Genomic DNA, 22,370 nt, shown 5'->3' with positions numbered 1-22,370 from the left:
GTATATTTGAACTAAACGATAACTACCTTTCCCTTAAAACAAACTCAGCTAATATACCAATTTGGAAAAACAGATTAAAAACATGCCCTGCACAACTGGTATTTACACAGCCAAAGAGGATGTGATCTAAAAAGGATACCATCTTGTTGGAATTTTAAAAGAATTCTTTTACACAGATGTTCCATGTTTGTTGCCCCACTCCTCCTTAGTATTGATAATAGAGAGTAAATGTACACAGTAACAAATATTTTCATTGATATTTTAATGTCTGAAAGCATCAAAATTATAACCTAATGATTCTTATTATATTCAAATCATCAGTTATACTCTTGTTTGCTAAAAATATAAATAAAACACAACAAATATACTAAAATATCTTGGTTTTAATAAAAATGTACATTAGATATTAAGCAGCTCAATTATTATAAATTTCAAGAAACTAGAAGTAATACCTTTGAGGCTAATATTCCATGTCACTAGAGAACTGTGAGTTTATTTTTCCACTGCCTGGCAGAACTGTCAAATGCTGTCCACAGAGAGTAGCAACATAAGCAAAGATACTCTAATCGCAATGAGCACACCCATCATCTAGAGCTTGGTTTCTAAATATCATTCTCCAATAAAAGGAAGCAGGTTCCTTGAAAAATAGTTGACTCTAGACATGAGCCTGGAACGGTAAGAAAATGCCCCTCCAAAAAGGTTGGGGAGTTCTTAGGAGAAAACAGAAGTCAACATGAAGAAAAGCTAGAAAAATCTAAACAGCAAAATAATTTTAAATCATAGAACAAAATAGCCACAAGTCCATAGTAATAAACCAAAATTATCTTCCCAGTTTTGATAATTTTACTAGGGTTACACTATATGGTTACCTAGAAATGTTAACACAAGGTGAAGCTACGTAAGTTGTATACAGGCATACTCAATGCTATTTTTGCAACTTTTTTACATGTCTAAAATTGGTCCAAAACAAGGTTTTTAAAAAGTGGCATCACTTTACCACTCAACTGTGAGGACAAAAACAGAATGTCAAACAAAAGCATGACTTTGCCCCATGAATGTACCTCCCTTCTGTACCCTGCTCATACTGCCCCACTCTCAGCAGACAACAAGGTTAAGAGGCAGACAGCAGAGGAGGACATTACACAAAACTTATTGAGAAAGAGGAGCATGTATAATAACAATTTTTTGAAAGCATGTGTTAGCAAAGAAAACTCAAATTCTATCACAGATGCCATAACTTTCAGGTGAAAAAGAAAGAAATGGAGATGGAAAGAGGAAGTGAGAGAGAGAAAAAAGGTTATACCTATTTGCCAAGAAGAGTCTTTACAATATTTTTGTTTGTGTAGATGATAGGGTACTTATTTGTGAAAATGGTTAGAATTTAAAACTTTATCAATACCTTCACAATGTGTGACTTTAGTCTTTTAAAATATTCTTTTAAAATATTACATTGATAAATTAATCTATAAAAAGTCAAAGTCAACTTTTGCTTTTGCTTTTTATCTGAAGTATATTTTTCAAGTCTCAATACAGTCTTAGGACTTTAAGCTCACACTTTACAGAAAGGATGCCTTATATACTCCAGTTTTAATATTATTTCAGCATACCAAGAATATAACATACAAGAAATGCTCCAATGAATTAATCCAACAAAAAGGTATAAAGAATCCAGGTCACTCTTACTAAACATAGAGCTTCCATATGACCCAGCAATTCCACTCCTAGGTATTTACCCAAAGGACACAGAAACATCAATTCCAAAGAACACCTGCACCCCTATGTTTATAGCAGCACTGTTTACAATAGCTAAGCTTTGGAAACAACCCAAATGCCCAAAAATAGATGACTGGATCAAGAAGATGTGGTACATATATACCATGGAATATTACTCAGCATTCAAAAAAGATAAACACATGCAATTTGCTGCAACATGGATGGCGCTGGAAGGGATCATGCTCAGCGAAATAAGCCAAAAAGAAAAAGAAAAATACCGGATGGTCTCACTCATAGCAGGAATCTAGAAAACTTAAATAATGGACCAGGAAAATGAATAACTATAAGAAAGTGAAAATCAAAATCAACAAAAAACTATGAACCAGAGACACTTTTAGGGGGCCGGGGGCGGGAGGGGAGGGATTGGGGTCAGAATGGGGGGCTGCAATTGTAAGGGGAATATAACAATAAAATTTATAAAAAAAAAAAAAATAAATAAATAAATAAATAATATCTAAGACTTAAAAAAAAAAAAAAAAAAAAGATTAAGTACACCGTGTAACATCAGGGCAGGGAGATACTGGGCTATTCCAAGAAGAGAAAATAAAGCTTTGCCATCTATCAGAAAAAAAAAAAAAAAAAAAAGAATCCAGGTCACTCAGAGGAGGACAACAGTTCGATAGAATGTAAAGAAGGTTTCTGGAGTAGAACAGCCCTGCGAGTAAACCTCAGTTCTGTGATTTACTGGGTGCTGGACTCTAATCAAGTTCTACAACTTCTGTGAACTTTATTTTGACAACAAAATAACAAAAGGATCACTTAAAGTACTGTAACAGATTAATTTAGAAATTATACACAAAATGGTTGACTTAAGGCAAATCACTTCGTAAATATTAGCTCCTTCCACTCTTCTCTATTTCATTGCTAAAGAGGTGTTCTCTGATAAACATACCGATTGAAGTTAATGTCTGGATAACTAGAATACTCCGATTTCATTTTAGCATTTCGCCGTGGAAATGTGCAGAAGAAAGCATTAGCTAAAAGACTGGCGATCTGTTCCTGTGACATTGTGATGGAATGATTCATCTTCTGTTTCAGGAGTGGTATTGGCTGAGAGAGGAAACAAAAAATACAGACAAGAAGAGCAATAATTAGTTTAGCAATTTCAAAAGCAGAGGCACCAAATTGCATTTGCTAAATTAGCACAGGAATAATTTCAGGCCACTCTTGAATCCTTAAATCAACAATACTGCTGAAGTCAAGAGCAGTTTATCAAGGATGGTTGGAAAAATGACTTATTTGACAAACAGCAGATTTCTAATCAATAATAACGATAGTGAAGAGTACACAAACATTTCTTATTAGTGGAAAACAACATTTGCTTTATCAAGTAAGAAATAAAAATACATTATGTACTTTATAAAGGAAGAAACAGAAAAATGCAATGCTATCATTGCATATGCTAAATTTTGTTTTCATATTTATTAAAGACAGTTGGAGAGAGTAATTTTTCAGCTTTAGTCCTAAATAAAATAATTCAATAAGGAAGTCTTTTCCTTGAAATTCTGAATCACACTTTACAATTTCTTTGTGAAACCCAAATCTGATTTTATTAAAGCAATTAATGGAACATGTGTACACATGTGTAAATAGTTATGTGTAATTTGTAAAAAAAAAAAAAATAGGCAATTCCTACATAATCATTCCAAGTCAAAGAAATAAAGAATATTTTTCTTTTAAATTTTTTATGCTGAAATGTGTTCAAGTGGTACCAAACCCAAATTCAGTATTTTTATTTTCAGTATAATCCACAGAAGCTAAGGTTGTGTGGAATGGGTTTTATATAAACTATGTTTTTAGACATGATGGTAAACCCAAAGACTGATTATACATCCATTAGTTAAGTTTCAAAGTGCTTCAACATATTAGAGATGCTTTTTCTTATTCCTTTCAATAAGACCCAGAACTAAAATCCTGAATGTGTCTGCATTAATCTCAAACCAGTAGGCATCGAGAACTGTCCTGATTCTCTCTCAGGAATCATAATGAAAAAGAGGAAATGAAAGCAAAAAAAAAAAAAGGCAATTCTGTGAATTCTTTTTTCTAAGTAACAGAAAATACACATCATTGCTAGAATAAGAACATGCTAGAAAAAGTTAACCTTGCATTTCAACTATTTCTCTTAGAAAAACACAAAGGTAAACAAACAAGGGAAAGGGAAAGAATATATTTTCGCTACAACATCAAAATTCTCTCTTCTTTTAGCCTTAGGAATCACCATTCCTAAGAATGAGGAAATAGAGCTCCCATTGATTTCCATTTCCCATTCCACCCATTTAATTACAACTAAGCAATGAGTTTAGGAAAGGTGACAATGTGTCAATGATTTAAAGCAATTGTTACTTGGTTTTAGTAACAAATCAGTTTTTAATTCATTTACTATTTACTAAGGTATCCACAAAAATTAATGGTGATTTTAAGTTTAAGGGACTTCTAAATACAAACATTTCTTATTTACAAATTCTATGATATTCGTCTCTTCTAATTTTCCTCTTCTTTGAGTACAGGTTAGATTTAGTGGCTAACTTCTAACAAATAGAAAAATAGCACATATGATTGTGATTGCCTTCAGAAACCAGGTCAAAAAAGACACCACTACTTCTTTTCTTTCCCGGTTGCTTATTCAGGGGAAGTTAGCAACAATGACATCAGGGCAACAAATAAGCTGTGAAGGAGCCCATGGCAAGAAACTGAGGTCTCTATCAATACCCTAAGTGAGCCAACTTAGAAGTGGCTCTTCCAGTCTCAGTCCAATCTTCAGACGACTGCTTCCCTCAGTCCAATCTTCAGACCCTGAGCCAGAACACTCAGCTAAACTCCTGAATTTCCGCCAGGCAGAAACTCTAAGACAATAAATGTTTGTTGTTTTAAGTCACTAAATTTATAGGTAACTTTTATGTAGCAATAAATAATTAATATACTACAAACAAAATGAAATAACATTGGTCTTTTATTTTTAAAAGTTAAAGTTCTGTGAGCTTGTTTATTATACAATATACAATTATGGGGAAAGTGGAGAAAGAAGTGGGCTATTTTGAACACAAAATGTTCTAAATCCACTAAGTTTTGAAATAATGACAATTTTTTTTTTAGAGAGATTGCATAAATAAAAAGAGAAAGATAAGTCTGAGTAAGCACATGTCAACAGTGTAAACTGAAGCTCCGAAATTGAATGCTACATTTTTAATGTCCTTTTGCAGCACTCTCTCTAGCCTATAACCTCTTCCTTAGTGTAGTAAAATCATCACATGCAGTAAAATCATCACTTCTCTTCTCTAACCTGGACCATCAGAGTTTAAAGGAAATTCAACTGTGAATCTCAAGAAAGCTATTAAGGAAGACATTATTTCCACTAACCTGTGTGCAAATATCTGGCAGACAGAGTGCAATTTTCACCATATCAGGCAAAATGGACTGATATAAATGTTGAGCTTCTGCTTCTTCAAGAACCTAAAAACCAATAAAATGTGTTATCAGTGAACAATAACGAATGAGCAAATGTTTTTTTACAAAATTAAAATATGTATCTGCTTTTCATTGGATCTCAGAAGGCACATTATTAGCATAATCAGACACATGTAAATAAATGTACAAAAGTACACTAATGAAATTAAAAATATATCCAAATGTATGGAATCACCTAATGCCCTCTAAAAACAAATGATCACAAATATCAAACACTTCTCATATAAGCATTTACAATTAAATAAAACACCTGCAAATGAAAAACAGTACATGCTGCTTGGTTTTATTGATTAAAAATTGCTAGACACAAGGACTCTCAGAAGTCCTCAAGGAGCCATCGAGCTTTAACAGTATATTATTTGAAGAAATCACCATAAAAGTAACACTAATTATTTCAGAGCATATTCTAGGTTTCTGGCGACCGTAGAATTTTCCCTTTCTAGGTACCCACAGGACATAAAAACTACAATTCCCATGTCATAATTTGAAATAGAACAAAGACAACATTCAGTGCCCGTTTTTGCTTTTTTAATTCCCCATCTTTATAAGGCTTCAGAAAATACTTAAATCCTTTTAATCCAATTTCTCTCTAAACATCAGTATATTTCTTTAAAAGCATTAAAAATAAAGATAATAGAGGCACTACATATACAGTCAATGTTAAAGTAAACCATTTATTTACTTGAAATCACATTTAAACTAAATAATTCTAAATTATAATCCAGTCTTATCATGTCATAATTAACAAAGAAAAGAAAACTGAGGTCAAGGATACAGATACCCGGTCATCCCAGATTGAGAAGGTTAATTAGCAACGAAACCCAATCTAGAACCAAAGTGTCCATGCCTCAACTCCATGGCTCTCCCCACTTCCCTAGTGACCAATGTTTGGGATTGATGAGGATACTATTTATAAATTTCCTTTTTTTAATCAAGTGCTAAGTTGAAATAAAGGAATATTCATTGGTCTATCTGCAGCTGGATAGTGTTATGTGCAAATTTAAAAAGTAACAAAGGTAATATATATTCATTCTGTATTTAAAAGCAAACTGTGGGCCTCCATGGTGGCGCAGCGGTTGAGCGCTGGGTTGCGAAGCAGCCCGCGGCCTCTGCGGCGCCGGTTCGATCCCCGGCTGCTCCCCGGCCACCAGAGGAGGGTCCCGCATGGCGCACAGACCTCTCCTGCCGCCCGCTGCTCCCCTCAGCAGTGTCCTTCGGTCCTTCTGCCTGTTCTGCTCCCCGCTCTGGCTCTGGTGAATTCTCTCACCCTCCCGCGCTTCCTACTGTACCCAGTGCATGTATAAACAAAAGAAAGAAAGAACGAACGAACGAACGAAAGAAAACATGCCTCTATAAAAAAAATAAATAAATAAAAAATAAAAGCAAACTGTAACGTTAAGAATTTTTTTAATCTAAAGCTCTAAAATTTAACCCATGCTTACCTCCCTCTCTAAATCAGGATCATGAGAAAACTAATGTTCAGAATGAACAGAAAGATATTTGCAATTAGGGAGTTTGGGGTTCAATTAATCATAGGCTTTTAGAAAACTGAGCAACTGAACAACACAAGGCAACTGTTATGCTGGGGAAAACAAAAACTGGAAAAGCATTCATGTCTCAAATATGAATGGTGTTTATTCCTACTAAAATACAGAATATTAATCTAAGTGAAATGAATATAACTATAGTGGGAAAATGGAAAAGCAGAAAAAAAAAGCTATGTTACTGGTCATGGGGGAAGTGAATGATAGCTAAATCTTAATCTTTCATAATGGCAAGTTAACACTAAAAAAAAAGCTCAAATTCAACATAGTTACATGGCTGCCTCTTTCTTATAAACTCTACTAAGAATAAAACTCTTTATTTTTTTAATATTTATTTATTTATTTATACAAGCATTGGGTACAGTCAGAAGCGCGGGAGGGTAAGAGAATTCACCAGAGCCAGAGCTGAGAACAGAACAGGCAGAAGGACAGAAGCATACTGCTGAGGGAGCAGCGGGAGTAGCAGGAGAGGTCTGCTTGCCATGTGGGACCCTCGCCTGGTGGCCGGGGATCGAACCGGCGCTGCAGAGGCTGCGGGCAGCTTTGCAGCCCAGCGCTCAACCACTGCGCCACCGGGGAAGCCCAAGAATAAAACTCTTAACTCTTCTAAGAATAAAAGCTAAATTAAAAAAAAAAATACATCCACAGGTTTTCTACTTTTTTAGAGGTACATATTAAAGATGTAAGTCTTCCTGTACCTGAAAATGCATACATTAATCCATTTGTTTAAAAAAGTCAAATTCTACTTACTTGTAATGTATTTGTTATTTTTTTAAATAATTACAGATTGGAAAGGTGCAAATATAGTACAGAGAAGTTCAGTTTGCCCTTCACCCAGTTTCCCTTAATGGTTACATTTTATATAACTACAGCACAAGATCACCACCAGGAAATTGCTAGTGGTTAAGTGCAGTGTGTGGTTCTGTTATTTTATGATGAGTACATTTGTGTAACCACTACCAACATCAAGATATAGAAATGTTCTACTACAACAAAGATCTCCCGTTACTTGTTTATAGTCATACCGTCCTTCCTCCAACTATTCTTAACCCTGAACAATTAATCTATTTTTCATGTCTATAATTTTGTCATATTAAAGAAATAAAATCATACTTTACACATCCTTTCAAGATTGATGTTTTTTTAACCCAGTCCTTGAGATCTGTGCAGTTGATGCAAGTATCAATAGTTAATCCTTGAATAGTATTCCATGGTATTAATATACCACAGTTTATTAACTATTTACCGACAGGGGCATTTTGATTGTTTTCAGGTTGTAGCTATTACAAACAAAGTTGCTACTTTCAAACTATCTATATCATTATGTCCAAAATGGATTTCTTATCAATAACATATAATGTGTTAAAATTCACTCTTAAAATCACTGTATTTTAAATGATGAATCTAAACCATCTGCATTTAATCAATGATATGTTAGGACAGTTATTTCAATTTTTAATTGTGATTTATCTGTCTTCTCCCTTTTCTCATGTGGGGGGAAACTTGAACATATTTTAGAATTTCATTTTCATTTATCTAAAGTGGTTTTGACAGTACAAAACACAACAAAGCAAAAATGGACAATTATAAATCAGAGACATCCAGCAGGGGAGGAGGAGGGAGAGGGATCAGAGGGAGGGAGGGAGCACAGGGAACTGAGGTGATGGTGCACCGGTGCATTGGTGAAGGAAACTCTATGGGGACTACACCTGAGGAGGTGGGGGAAGCAAATACTCTTTAAAAATGAACAATGATGTAAAAAAATTAAAAAATATTTACTTTAAAAAAAGTGGTTTCGAGTAATATCCCTTGAAGAGATTTTTTTTCAACTGATCTAGGCATTATATTACATATAATCATCACTGTTTCCTGATATCAACATTTTACCAGTTCTAGTAAGCTATAGAAACTTTCCTTTAAATCCCTCACACGCCACCATTATTGACTGTTTTCAATATTTCCAAATGTACACTGAGAACCACATTTAACAGTGCTATGATTTTTTAAAACACTGAAAGAGAAAATGTCAAACACAATTTAGAATACTCAAGATGCAGTCTATTATAGTTACTATATTTTTACTCTTTCTGGTGTTCTTCCTCAGTCATATTCCCATATTCCATCTTTCATCATTTCAAGAAATTTCTTTAGACTTGTTATTTTAAAGGATAAGTCTACTAATATTAAAATTCTCTTTTTTCATTCACCTGAGAATGTCATGGTTCCCTTTTTATTCCTCAAGAACAAGTTCACTAAATATAAATTCTGAGTTGACTGATCTATTGTTAGTCCTTCAAAAATACAGTTATCATTTCTTTTTAGCTCCATCTTTTCTGATGAGAACTCCACTGTCACTCAAAGGTCTTTTCCCCTATAAGCAATGTATCATTTCTCCCTTGATGCGTTCAAGTTATTTTCTTTGCTTTTTGTTTTAAAGAGTTTGACCAAATGTCTTTGCAGAGATTTCTTTCAGTTTATCCTGTTTGGTGTTCACTGAGCTTCTTGAAGTTGTCAGACCTTCTTTGGTCAAATGTGGGAAATTTTCAGGTATTATTTCTAGTTTTGTCACAGTTTCTTTGAGTATTTTTTCAGCCTTGCCCTCTTTCTCCTCTCTCTTTAGTACTAAAATGACAATTTTGTTATAGCCCCACAGATTTCAAACTGCTCATTTCTTGAGTCTATTTTCTTTCCATTGTTCAGACTGAATAATTCTGTTGTTCTTTTGAGCCCATCCATTATATTTTTTATATTTTTCAACGGAAAAATTTCCATTTTGGGGTAGAGGGAGTCAGTGTGATATTACAGTGGCATTGGGGCTTTGGTGGTGGGCAAGTAAAGCATCTGCACACATCAAAGTGTGAAGCTATACTCTTGAAATTATAGTTTTGTAAGTGAAAGCAAATTTTGGCTTAAAAATAACACTCAAGTCCACAGTGTATTTAAAAACAGTCACAAGAAATTTATGAAGGATTTCAAGAATGAAAAAAAATCCATTTAATTTTTCTTTATAGCTTGTTTTTTTGCTACTGTCATTTTTTTTTCATTTGTTTCTAGCAGCTTGTAATTGTTCACTGAAGTCTTTTTGTGGCTTAAAATCCTTCTCAGGTAATCCTAACATCTCTGTTATCTCGGGGTTGGTATCTATTGATTATCTTTTCTTATTTCGGTTGGTATTTTCTTGATTCTTAGTGATGATTTTTTAATTGAAATCTGGTTATTTGAGGTACTAGGTTATGAGACTAGATCTTACTTAAATCTTGTTTAGGCATGTCTTCTATGACAGAGGAAGGGGAAGTGACCTCACACTACCGATTGAAAGTAGAAACTTAGATCTTCTACTGGACCTTAGTTCACTCTCAAGGTAGGGAGAAGAGGCATCTTGAAATTATGGGAAAAGGGTGAGGATTCAGAGTCCCCAGGAGACCTCTGCTGATATCACCCTGGGGCCACCTCTTTCCTACAGATTCTTCCAGAATTCTTTTCAGAATCTTCTTACATCGTAGATAATGTTCAGGGTCTTCAGTTGTATTTAGCAGGAGGTATAAGGAGACGTTTCTATTCAAACATTTTTAATCAAAAAACATTTCAAGTGTCTAAATAGGCTGACAGCTTCTCCTTTGGGTACCTGTCTTGTCTTTTAAAATTGACATACAAGTAAATGCATTCATGCTTTTCTGACTGACAGAAGCTTTAAAATACCACTTATTTATCTGATGAAGTATAATTGCACTGGACTTCTTCATAACTGTCAACATTTCAAATACACATTGAATGCTACTTTGGAAACATAAATGAGAACATCATAAATGGATTATTCAAGAACATAACCAACCCAACTATTGTTTGAGATGGAATTCATAATTTAAAAACTAGCATGATCTGTGCCTTCTTCCATATTACTAGTATCTTTATGTAAATCTTAGCTTTTAAAAATTATTTATTAATCTATAATCTATTAATCTGTGCCATACAACCAAAATACAAGTAGTAAAATGCTTTTAAAATGTAAATCATTTCTGGGCCTCCCCGATGGCACAGCGGTTGAGGGCTGGGTTGCGAAGCTGCCCGCAGCCTCTGTGGCACCAGTTCGATCCCCGGCTGCTCCCCTGCCACCAGAGGAGGGTCCCACATGGCGCGCAGACCTCTCCTGCCGCCCGCTCCTCCCCTCAGCAGTGTACTTCGGTTCCTTCTGCCTGCTCTGCTCCCGGCTCTGGCTCTGGTGAATTCTCTCACCCTCCTGCACTTCTGACTGTACCCAGTGCTTGTATAAATAAATAAATAAATAAACAAACAAATAAATCTTTAAAAAAAAAATGTAAATCATTTCTTAATTTCAAGAGGTAAGAGTCTTAAATAATAATTTAAATATATTACATATTTAATATTATACTATTTTATAATGATGATAATTGTCAGGAAAATAAGCATTTATGATGGTAAAAAGGAAAATTTCATTAAATTTTTCCACAAGTAAAGTGATGTCATCTATTGGATAATCTGCATAGATAATAACTGTAGCAAGTGTTTCTGTATGCATGTTGAATGTACATAATGTCTTTTTATTCTAGTTCCACAATAATTATATACACGTTTCATTCAGAATTGATCCAATGAATATGAAAGTCATAAGGCTATTTTGTCCATCTCGGCCCAATAACTATAATATCTGTTCATTCAGGTTACCAATAAACTAATATTTGAATATCTATTAGGTGGCAGATTGTGCTAGGAATACAAATAGAGAGAACCGTAAACAGACGTGATCAATGACCACATGATCTCATAACAGAAAGCCCTTCAATATGTCAGTTGTAACCTTGAGATATAATTACTGCAACCCCATCATAGTGACTGCGGCAAGGAATCGTTCTTTCTTCAGCAAATAGCAACATGGACAAACCACTAAAACAGAGTAACTGAATTTATCAAATGTCAAAATATTATGATTTCAGTATCTAGAAGCATAGACAGAAATTTGTACTTCTTTTTTCTTTTTTTTTTTTTAAGATTTATTTATTTATGCAAGCACTGGGGTAACAAGCCAGAGGCATGGGTTGATGAGAGAATTCACCAGAGACAGAGCAGGGAGCAAAACAGGCAAAAGGACCGAAATACACTGCTGAGGGTGTTATAGAGCAACCCCGATATTAAACGGGTTCCTGGCTGTGGGTCCTCACCCGCGCGCTTTAAAGGGACTTATGAATACTCTACTACAGACACACACAAAAGGGTTAATAAAAGGTTTATTTACAAGAGAAAAAGAAATAAGGAAAATGTACAACTCAGGGAGAAAATAGGGAAATAAAGTCTTTAATGCGTCCTACCCGATCCGACCACCTGGAAGGGGAGCAGCGGACGAGACAGGAGAGGTCTGCTGTGCTATGTGGACGAGACAGGAGAGGTCTGCTGTGCTATGTGGGTATCTCCCCGGCCTGGCTGGAAATTGAACCGGTGCTGCAGAGGCTGCAGACAGCTTCACAATGCTGCTCTCAACTGGCTGTGCCACCAGGGAGGCCCTTACTGCTGATTTTTTTAATTCAAAACTATTTCAACCCAGTTAAATTGTTCTGGGTATGGATATCAAGCACATAAGTAGGAAAATGAGTAAAATAACCATTTTGTATCTATAAAATATCCAAGCAAGCAGCTTTGCTGAATTTTTCATTTCTCAAGTGTTTATTCAGTTCATAGCCTATATCTACATACAATTATACATTTTACAGGAGAATTTCAGTGTTGCGCTCTTCATTATGAAGATAATCTTAATTGAAATTAAAAGAATAAATAAACCATTATTTACTGATGATTCACATCATAGTATTCTTTAAGATAGGGAAAACTGAAAGCAATCTAGATATCCAATCACATGTGAAGGAGTAAGTAATTAATGCAAATTACACAATAGGACATTGTCAATGTATTCATAGTAGAAACCTACCTGTAGATTGCTTTCAGTTAACTTTTTTTTTTTAGTTTTTATTTTTTATTTAAATTTTATTTTTATATTCCCCATACAATTACAACCCCCTTATTTTGACCCCAACCCTGTCGGGGCCCAGACCTGGGGCCCAGACCTTAACATCCGGGTTCTTGCCTGAAGCAGGTACTGAATGTTAGCTCGAGTGAAGGTTTCAAGTTTCCTATTGTGACGACTGAACCTTTCCCCCTGCTTGCTACTGTGGCTTGTTTGCATTGGTGGTCTCTCCTTGTTCCAGATAACGAGAGACCTCCCCCCTCTGAACCCTATATAACATTGTACACATTCCTGAATAAATGAGACTGGCGATGATCCTGGCTTTGTCTCCACTCCTCGCTTACCCCTGTCCCATACCAAGCCCCTGCTTCCTCCCCCGGGTACCATGTTGATCTGCCTGGCTGGCCCGGACACAACCCCTCCTTTCCCCCGCCCCTCACCCCCCATAGAGTGTCTCTGGTTCATAGTTGTTTGTTGATTTTAATATTTTCTTTCTTATAGTTATTCTTTTTTCTGGTCCCTTATTTAAGTTTTCTAGATTCCTGCTATAAGTGAGACCATCCAGTATTTTTCTTTTTCTTTCTGGCTTATTTCGCTGAGCATGATCCCTAAAACTAAATCTGTAGGGCCTCCCGGGTGGCGCAAGGGGTTAAGCCACAACCTATGAAGCTAGCCGCAGCCACTGCAGCACAAGGTTGATCCCCAGCCAGGGAAATACCCACATGGCCTACCAGACCCCTCCTGACTCACCAACTGCTCCCCTCAGCAGTGCATTTCAGTCCATCAGTCTGTTCTATTCCCCACTCTGTCTCTGTTGAATCCTCTCACCACCTCCCACACCTCTGGCCTGTACCCCAGTTCTGTATACATAAATAAATAATCTTTAAAAAAAAAAAAAACCACAAAACTAAATCCGTAAACTGTGCTCTAATAACTAAAGACATCCATACATGATGAAGTACTATGCTGCGCACACAAAGTACTAAGTAAATATCAATTATTGAACTGTAAGTGAAATCTGCAGCTAGTAAAATCAGAAAACTAGTGTTATTTTAATAAACAGAAAATTTCTACAGATCTACTTCTTCAAGTAGTTCATAGCAAACACCTCTTAAAAAACACCACTTAAAAAGTGACCAATAACAAATGAACAAATACAATAAACATATTAAGTTACTCTATCTCATCTATTGGTATAAACTTAGAGCCTAATAAAATTCTGAAAAGTTGCTAATAACTCTTCTTTAATGAAATTCTTTCAAAAATAAATGTAAAATGTCAAGACCATTAAATTCCAGTAAATAATTTTTCAATATAAAAAGCATAGCACTCGGAATCTACAGAGAAAAAATCATTTTCCATCTTGCTATACAATCTTCCACCACCAGAAATGTTTTTTTTTTAGTCATGCACTTTTACTGTACAAAATTAACATACAGAAATAACAAAAAAAAAATCACCAATAAACTTACTATCAAAATATTCATTACTAATATTTTGGGTATATATCCTTCCTACTGTCTACTGAAGTTTATATTTTGCTTTCATTTACATTAGTAAACTTTTTCCTAAGTAAATGCAACCCTACATCACCATCTTTAATAGTTAGGTGTTATTCAACTATTTGGACACATCATAATTTATTCCCCCAGTTTTCTTATGATAGGTTTATAGCTTGTCCATTTTCCACTATCATAATTACCACTGCAATGAATATCCTTGTACAAACATCTTTGGTGCATCTATTTGAAAAACTCTAAAAGTGCTGACTCAAAAACACTTTTTTTTGTTTTTTTTTTTTTAAGAATTTTTATATATGCTGACCAACTGCCTTCTAGAAAGATTTTGTGAATTTATATTCTGGTACTGTGTAACAAGTATTCGAGCCCATACTTTGCTTACACTGAGTATCTCACATTGTTGTTATACTTGTAATTTGACAGGTTAAAACGACGCTTCATTCTCTGCTTCTTTGATTACTAATGATGCTGAACTTTTTATTCCTTGTGTGATGAGTATTATTCTTTTCTATTAATTTCTAAGTAATGTGTGAATGACTTTTTGCCTTAAAAGTACCAAACAATTCAGATGAAGTCAAAGCTCTTCTTGATCACAAATTCCCAATTCCAAACTATCAACAGATACATGTTTCCTTCCTAAACTTCTAATTATTTATGTGCATGTGTGTGTACAGAAACTAAATTTTATGTAAGATAATTTTTTAAATAAATGATGTACTATGTTTTTCAGCTGCACAGAATTCTACAGTATGAATGTACAATATTTTTTTAAAGATTTATTTATTTATGCATACAAGAACTGGGGTACAGACCAGAGGTATGGGGGATGAGAGTATTCACCAGAGACAGAACAGGGAACAGAACAGGCAGACTGATGAAATACACTGCTGAGTGGAGCAGCATGTGAGACAGGAGAGGTCTGCTGTGCCATGTGGGTCACCTCCCTAGTGGGGGATCGAACTCGTGCTGCAGTGGCTGCAGATAGCTTCATCATGCTGCGTCTTAACCCCTTGCACCACCAGGAAGGCCCCATGAATGTACAATATTTTAAGCCATTCTCTAGTGATGGTAATCATTATTCCCAACACTATGAAAAAAACTGACATACAGCTATGTTAAAATAACTATACTCTGAACATCTACATGTTCACTAGTTTCTATATTTAATTTTAATATATTTACTTTTGTGACTTATTTATCCATTTATCAACCCATTTCACCTTGATCGTTTCAGCATACATATCAATAACTGGAATTTAATATTTATTTACAGATTTTGTTTTCTTTTGAGGTGAAATTGAAATGGACATTTAATGAAATAAACTAATCTTACATGTACCATACAAATGAGACTTTACAAATATATATACACCTGCATAACCCAAATCCCTATCAAGATACAGATCATTAACATCACCTTAGAAAGTTCCCTCATTCCTGCTCCTCATTAACTTCTGCCCCCACACCTATGAAACTACCACTGGTTCTAAATTTTTTTCTACCACAGATTAATCTCACCTCTTACAAAACTTCATATTTTGGAAACATAAGACATATTGTTTTGTGTGGGGTTTCTTTTCCTCAGCACAATGTTTTTGAGATGCATCTACATTATGTATGTTATCATAAAACCCTTTTATGGTTTTATTTCATTATATAAATATATCACAATTTGTTTATTCATTCTCTTGTTGATAGACAAATATGCTATTTCCAGGCATTGGCCAATATAAATAAAGCTGCTACAAACACAGTTTTTGTGTATACATATTTTAATTTCTCTTGGGTAGATATAGAAAGGAATAGAATTAATGGGTCATACTGTAGGTATATGTTTAGTTTTGTAAAGAAATGCCAGAACTTCTGCCACATTTGTTCATTTTAGTTTTAGCCATTTTAGTGTCTGTGTATTAATACCTCACACTTATGTTTTAATTGGCATTTCCTCACAAAAAAATGATACTGAGCACTTTTTAATGTGCTAATTGATCTTTTGCATATATTCTCTGAGACATTCTTTTGCTCACTTTTAATGGGGTTGTTCGTCTTTTTATTTTTGAATTATTTATGTATTCTAAATACAGATCCTAAGTCAGATACACATGTTGCAAATATTTTCTCCCTGACCTTAGCTTACCTATTCATTCTCTTAATGTCAAATACTTTGAAAAGTATTTATTAATTTTTTTCTAAGAAATCTTTGTCTACCCCTAAGTCACACAGATGCTTTCTTTTAGAATCTTAATTTGTTTTAGCTTTTGCATTTAGAGTTATTTTCTACATATGCTGTGTATATACAGAGCTGAAGTTCATTCCCCATATGTTCAAAAGACATTTCTTTCCTACATAGGATTGCTTTGACACTTTTGTTGAAAAATCAAATGATATATAAGCAGGGATCCATGTCTGTGCTTTTCTAATTTTTCCATTGATCAGTTAGTTTCTTATGCCAATACCACAAACTAGACAGCTTAAAACAATAAAAACTTATTCTCTCACAGTCCCAGTGGCCAGAAGTTCAAAAATCAAGATGCTGACAGGGTCATGCTCCCTCTGAAGAGTTTAGAGAAGAATCTTCCCTTGCCTCTTCCTAGCGTCTGGTGTCTACCAACAATCTTTGGGTTCCCTGGCTTTCAGAAGTTTTCAACAAATAGTAGTTATTATCATGATGATAATGATGCATATTTTATCCTCTGCTTTGTTTAAGTACAAGGCAGCTTAATTTTACTACAGTTAAACCACTAATTATGTGTCAAGAATGAGTTTACATCTCCTGGGACAACCTTCTCTGACTTTCCTAATTGCTCCTTCCTTTTTGACTTCTGTCACCCACACACGTGGGTACTACTGCATTTATTAATGCTATAATTGTTTATATTTACATGTCTTATTCTCTCCTTTAATCTGTGAACACTACAAAAGCAGAAATTGTAATTTATACATTTTGTATTCCAGTAACAAACATTGTATTCGGTACTCATTATTTGCTGAATAAAGTGTTGATGATAATGAACAAAAATTATTCTGAAAGTATCCCTGCAAGATAGAAAGCAAAAGGAAATATGAAGAAATTAAAACACAAAGGTAATTTCTCACATTTAAAATTAGTGGCATACATGGAGACTAGATATCAGAGCTTTTCTTCCCTGGTTCACAAGGAAAGGGATTTTAGAGAAAGGAGCACTGGCCAAAAAACTGGAAGATTACAGTTATAGGCCCAGATCTGCTTTCACTCTCTGGATTAATATAGGGGGGGAAAAATCCCTTAATTCTTTTTTTCCTCATACATAATAAGGATAATTTTAATACTGTTTAACTTAGAGCTATGAAGGCTCGGATATAATATTGCTTTATGAATTCTAAAGCCCCATATACAAATGCAAAGTATTATTACCTAATGCACCAGTAATTCACAACCTTTCTGGAGCCTCCTCCTCCTTTTACTCCCACATCAATTAACTGCCAAGTTCTACTGATTGATTCAGCAGGACTTTACATATTCACTACCTCCTTTTAATTACCTCTAAACTACTCTGACTCAGTCCCTCATCCAGACTCATCAAGATTACTACAATAATCTAACTGCTGGCCCTGCTGCTAGCTCACCTTCAGTTTGTGCTTCAGCACACCCTGGTGTGTACCTGCTCCATTTGAAAGCTTTCAGTCGGTTTTCACAGTCTCAATACAGTTCAAACTCCTTGAACTAGTAAATCAAGGTATTCGCCCATCTATGTTTATCTAGTCTTATGCACGTCCATGTATGCAAACACACTCAGCAATTTACTCTTCTCTAGCTCTTACCTGTACTTCTATAAAATTTATGCTATGCCTGGAATATATTTCCCACTCAATTCTAAAATTTACCTATCCTTTAATGTCTTATTCAAACAATACTTTGATTCAAGGTCTATCCAAATTGGACTCAGAAGTTAGAAGATTACTCTCTTTCTTGTAATTTATCTGTACTTCTCTTCATAAAACACATAAGACTTCCTGCTTTGTGCTATAGTTATTTATGGAAATGCAAGTACCTTTAAGACAAGATTTATGGTTGACACTATGCCTAGAACAGGGATATTCATATGTAATATTATAAAAAAAAATTTGTTAATGAACTACCACTTTTTATCTCAGTTAGGTAATTTTACGAAATTCTTTCCTCTTCTCTAAACTACCATACAGAATCTCTGTTGTATAAGGAAAACTAGAGTTTTATTTTTAAAGAAAAGTAAAGTTAAGCTGCTTATGAACTGAGCTTTCTATAATATACCTAAAACTTATTGGAACGACCTCTAGAACGTCACCATGAGACAGGTCCATATTTCATAAATTAAAAAGAAACATCAAAAAAGAGAATTTAGATCTTTCAAATCCACCTATTTTTCAGGCATGCTTTTTAGAGTACAAAAACTAAATACTAGAGGAAAGAAAACCCAATTGTAGCACTAAGTTATGTAATGGTAAAAAATCAACTGGAAAAAGGGAATTTTTCTAATATTTATTTGTGCACAACTCAGGCTGACACTTTGAAGAGAAGAACCTGACAGCTTACAAGAAAACAAACTCACTCATTCCCCTTAATTTCCGAAGACTCACACAAGGCTGACAGGCCAACCATAGGGTGCTCTCTCATGTGTATCACCACGACAATTATGGGCTCAGTAAAAATGTTCTCCAATTTTTAATAAAGTCCATTTGATTTGCAGAAATAGCTGTCCTAATGTTTTCATATTTAAGAAGCCACAAACGTGAACTAATTTGTTGGCCAAAATAAGGCTGTTCAAGAATTTTATTTTATGGCATCAGAATAAGTACAAAATTAGTATAGTGGCAGAGGGCAAGGTGATAAGAAAGGCTGAGCATTAACAGGAGCAGCCGGGAAAAGGACTGTGCTGAGAAGCCACTCTGCCTCTGTACCATCTTTGGTTAGGTTTGGTTTTCTCCTACAAAGTTAGAAGGGTGTCCCATGAATTTTCAAAGTGCTATGAATTAAATCTGGGAAGCACTGATTAAAAAAAAACCCAGTTCAATATAAGCAGTTAAAATGATTTAGTTAAAGGATAGAACAAAAAAGCTATTACCGCATTTATCCTGTAATTTACACTAGAAATAATCTGCATTTGTCATCACATTAACGTGACAATTTTTAATATGGAATAAATCAAACTGCTATACATGCTTCCTTTTCCTCCCTGTCACTGGTTGTGGGGAGGAGAAAAAAAAAGAAAAAGAGTGCTAAGCAATGGAGTTTCCTTTAACGCTTCCTCTCCAATCTCATAGCCAAGCTCTGACCAGCCAGTTCAGGCAAGAGGAAGAAGAAATAAAGTGAGAAAGAGCCTTTCCTGCTAATCCTCACAACTCCATTCCCAATCTCTCCCAATCATTGTTCTATTTCTTATGAAAGAATTCTGTGGAAATTTTATCATTAGGTACTCCGAAGTCCAAATAATTTAACAACTAAACTGGAAACACACCAATTTAGGAAGAATACCTTCATCTAGCTCTTGAAACAAAATATGCTTCTAATCAAAAACAGCCACACTATTTCCTACACAAATTTCATTAGATTAAACATGAGGAATAGAATTGTGTAGGTTTATGAAACATTAAGGAAGCTCTTTTCTAAATAATATTTACTGATGATCACTTTTTTTCATGCTAATAATAAAAACACACAGATTATTCTTACCATAGAAAGGGCAAAACATAATAACATACTCTCATTATCCTCTGTCTCCAAAGAAGAACTGCTTCTCAACACTGTTACGGAAAATAATTATTCTTTAGGGAATAACCCCATAGTAGCACAAGATGTTCTGATAGGTCTCTCTCATCTCTCATTTTCTATTACTGTATGACTACATGGCCATATCCATCAATCATTTCAGCAAACACCACCAAACCACAATGTTATTACATACTAGCCAACAGATACTTTCAATACCATATAATCATGCTACTATCCATCTTTTATAGACAGGCAATCAAACGCAACATGACAAGGCTTCAGAGAAATAACTAATGGTAAGATAAGTTTTCAAGACCTGGAAGCAAAATGGACTAATCTGTCCAAGAAATATAAGTAATTAACATCAGTCTTTTATAATAGTTTACACTTTTAAATTTAGCAAGAATATTTTTGAACTATAAGAAATGCTTCAAAAATATTCTTACTAAAATTTTTTTTTTAATAGAGGCATGTTTTATTTATTTATTCGTTTGTTCGTTTTTGTTTGTACATGCACTGGGTACAGTCAGAAGCGCGGGAGGGTGAGAGAATTCACCAGAGCCAGAGCGGGGAGCAGAGCAGGCAGAAGGACCGAAGGACACTGCTGAGGGGAGCAGCGGGTGGCAGGAGAGGTCTGCGCGCCATGTGGGACCCTCCTCCGGTGGCCTGGGAGCAGCCGGGGATCGAACCAGCGCCGCAGAGGCCGCGGGCAGCTTCGCAACCCAGTGCTCAACCGCTGCGCCACCGGGGAGGCCCTATTTTTACTAAATTTTACCCATTTTTACTTACCCATTTTTAACTTTGAAATAATTTTCAAGATGGTTCAATGAGAGCTTCTCACAATCAAACACCTTGGAAAATAATTTGCCATACATATCAGTGATGTGCAACCATACAGATCACAATGCTTAATCCTTAATTTTAATACTTAAATTATCCAATATGAATTACTAATCAAGTTATAGTCCAAACTGCATTCATTAAGGTTGACACAAACATAATTTTCGCAAAAGGTCTGAGGAGCCCCCTGGTGGCAGATTCTTTGGAAGACAAAAAAATACAAATTCATGAGTTTAGCAAATGCTATTACAATAAAAATATCTGTTTAAAAAAAACTGACCAACTTCTACTCTGCAACTCAATTATTTTAGGCAGAATCAAATCCAGAAAAAATTCAAAAATTTTACCAAGGAAAATTGAGTAACCACCTGAAGTTCTCTGTGAGATATGACCACAGCAGCAGTCTAGGTAACAAGACTATCAAGATGTCAGGTGCAGAAGGAACCTTAGAGAAGATTTAGTCCAGTGCAGAAGAGAACTTCTGCATTGTCCAAGATGGTAGGCACCACCCACACATTCTAATTGAGCATTGAAATGCAGCTAGTATGTGACTAACTGAACTTCAAATTTTATTTCATTTTGATTATTTTCAACTTAAATACCCATATATGGCTAGTGGCTACTATTTGGACAAGATAGTTCTAGTCTTTTATTGCTAATCTATGCCAATAAAAAAGTCATCAGGGCAATCCAAGGGAAATTCTAAGGGTCCCAGATATAAACAGACCTGGATGGTATAAATACATAAAACTAAATCTGAATAGTTTTGTTGTAGGTTTTTAAAAGCATGTAAATAATAGCATTAGGCTTGGTAATTGCAATTATCTTAAAATACAGATGAGTTTGAAATGTTCAAATAGTCCATTGAAAATAATGTTGGCTTTATATTCTATATAATGTTGAAAACATGTGAGAACTGGTATAGCATTTAACCACATCATATTGAGCACTGTGAGGAATAAACACAAAGGTAAGCAATGTAAGGTCTATGTCCTCTAGAAACTTAATACTTTTTTATGATAAAAAATAAAAATAGGAACAGCCCAAAGGGTTCAAGATAACAAGCCTCACCTTTTCTCTCTACCAACTGCTAATTTCAAATGGTCAACCAGCACTTTGCACATATAATTTCTATATCTTTCAGTAAAGAAATTGTGCCTCAAGATTCACACTTCTGTGTGCTGGTCTAGTCTCCTTGAATATCTTAAAGTAAGTTCAAGAAATATTTAGCAGCCATAAGACAGAAAACAGTAAGATGACTTGGAGAAGTTCAGCTTCACGAAAGATGCAAAAATTTCACAGGTCATGTTATTATCTGGCAAGTGCATGGAGGAGTATATAGGACTATTGTAAACACAAAGAGGAGTCTTTAGTAGAGGTTGGGAGGACAGAAAAAGTTTCTGGAGGAGATAAAAATTGAGCAGAAGATGCTCAGAAGGATGGATTAAAACACGTAAGCAGCATGACAGAGAATCACAAGTAATTCAGAATCATTAGACTATCTGGTTTTGAGCAGGAAAGTAGCA

At 34.9% G+C, this 22,370-nt stretch overlaps 1 protein-coding gene across 1 annotated transcript in view; it reads right to left on the bottom strand.

Moving 5' to 3' along the window:
• The window catches only part of PARG (poly(ADP-ribose) glycohydrolase), a gene marked incomplete at both ends in the record, with an annotated part of 115,078 nt that overhangs the window by 49,831 nt on the left and 42,877 nt on the right, over positions 1-22,370 (bottom strand). Inside the window, 2 exons of the mRNA XM_084244816.1 lie at positions 2,666-2,823; positions 5,131-5,223. Of these exons, the coding sequence (XP_084100942.1) occupies positions 2,666-2,823; positions 5,131-5,223 (251 nt within the window). The remainder of the gene's footprint in view (positions 1-2,665; positions 2,824-5,130; positions 5,224-22,370) is intronic.

This window comes from Talpa europaea (assembly GCF_964194135.1).
Source record: "Talpa europaea genome assembly, chromosome: 10".
Lineage (NCBI taxonomy): Eukaryota > Metazoa > Chordata > Mammalia > Eulipotyphla > Talpidae > Talpa > Talpa europaea.
Note: the sequence above shows the minus strand (reverse complement) of the source record. Positions and strands in the feature narration are given on the sequence as shown.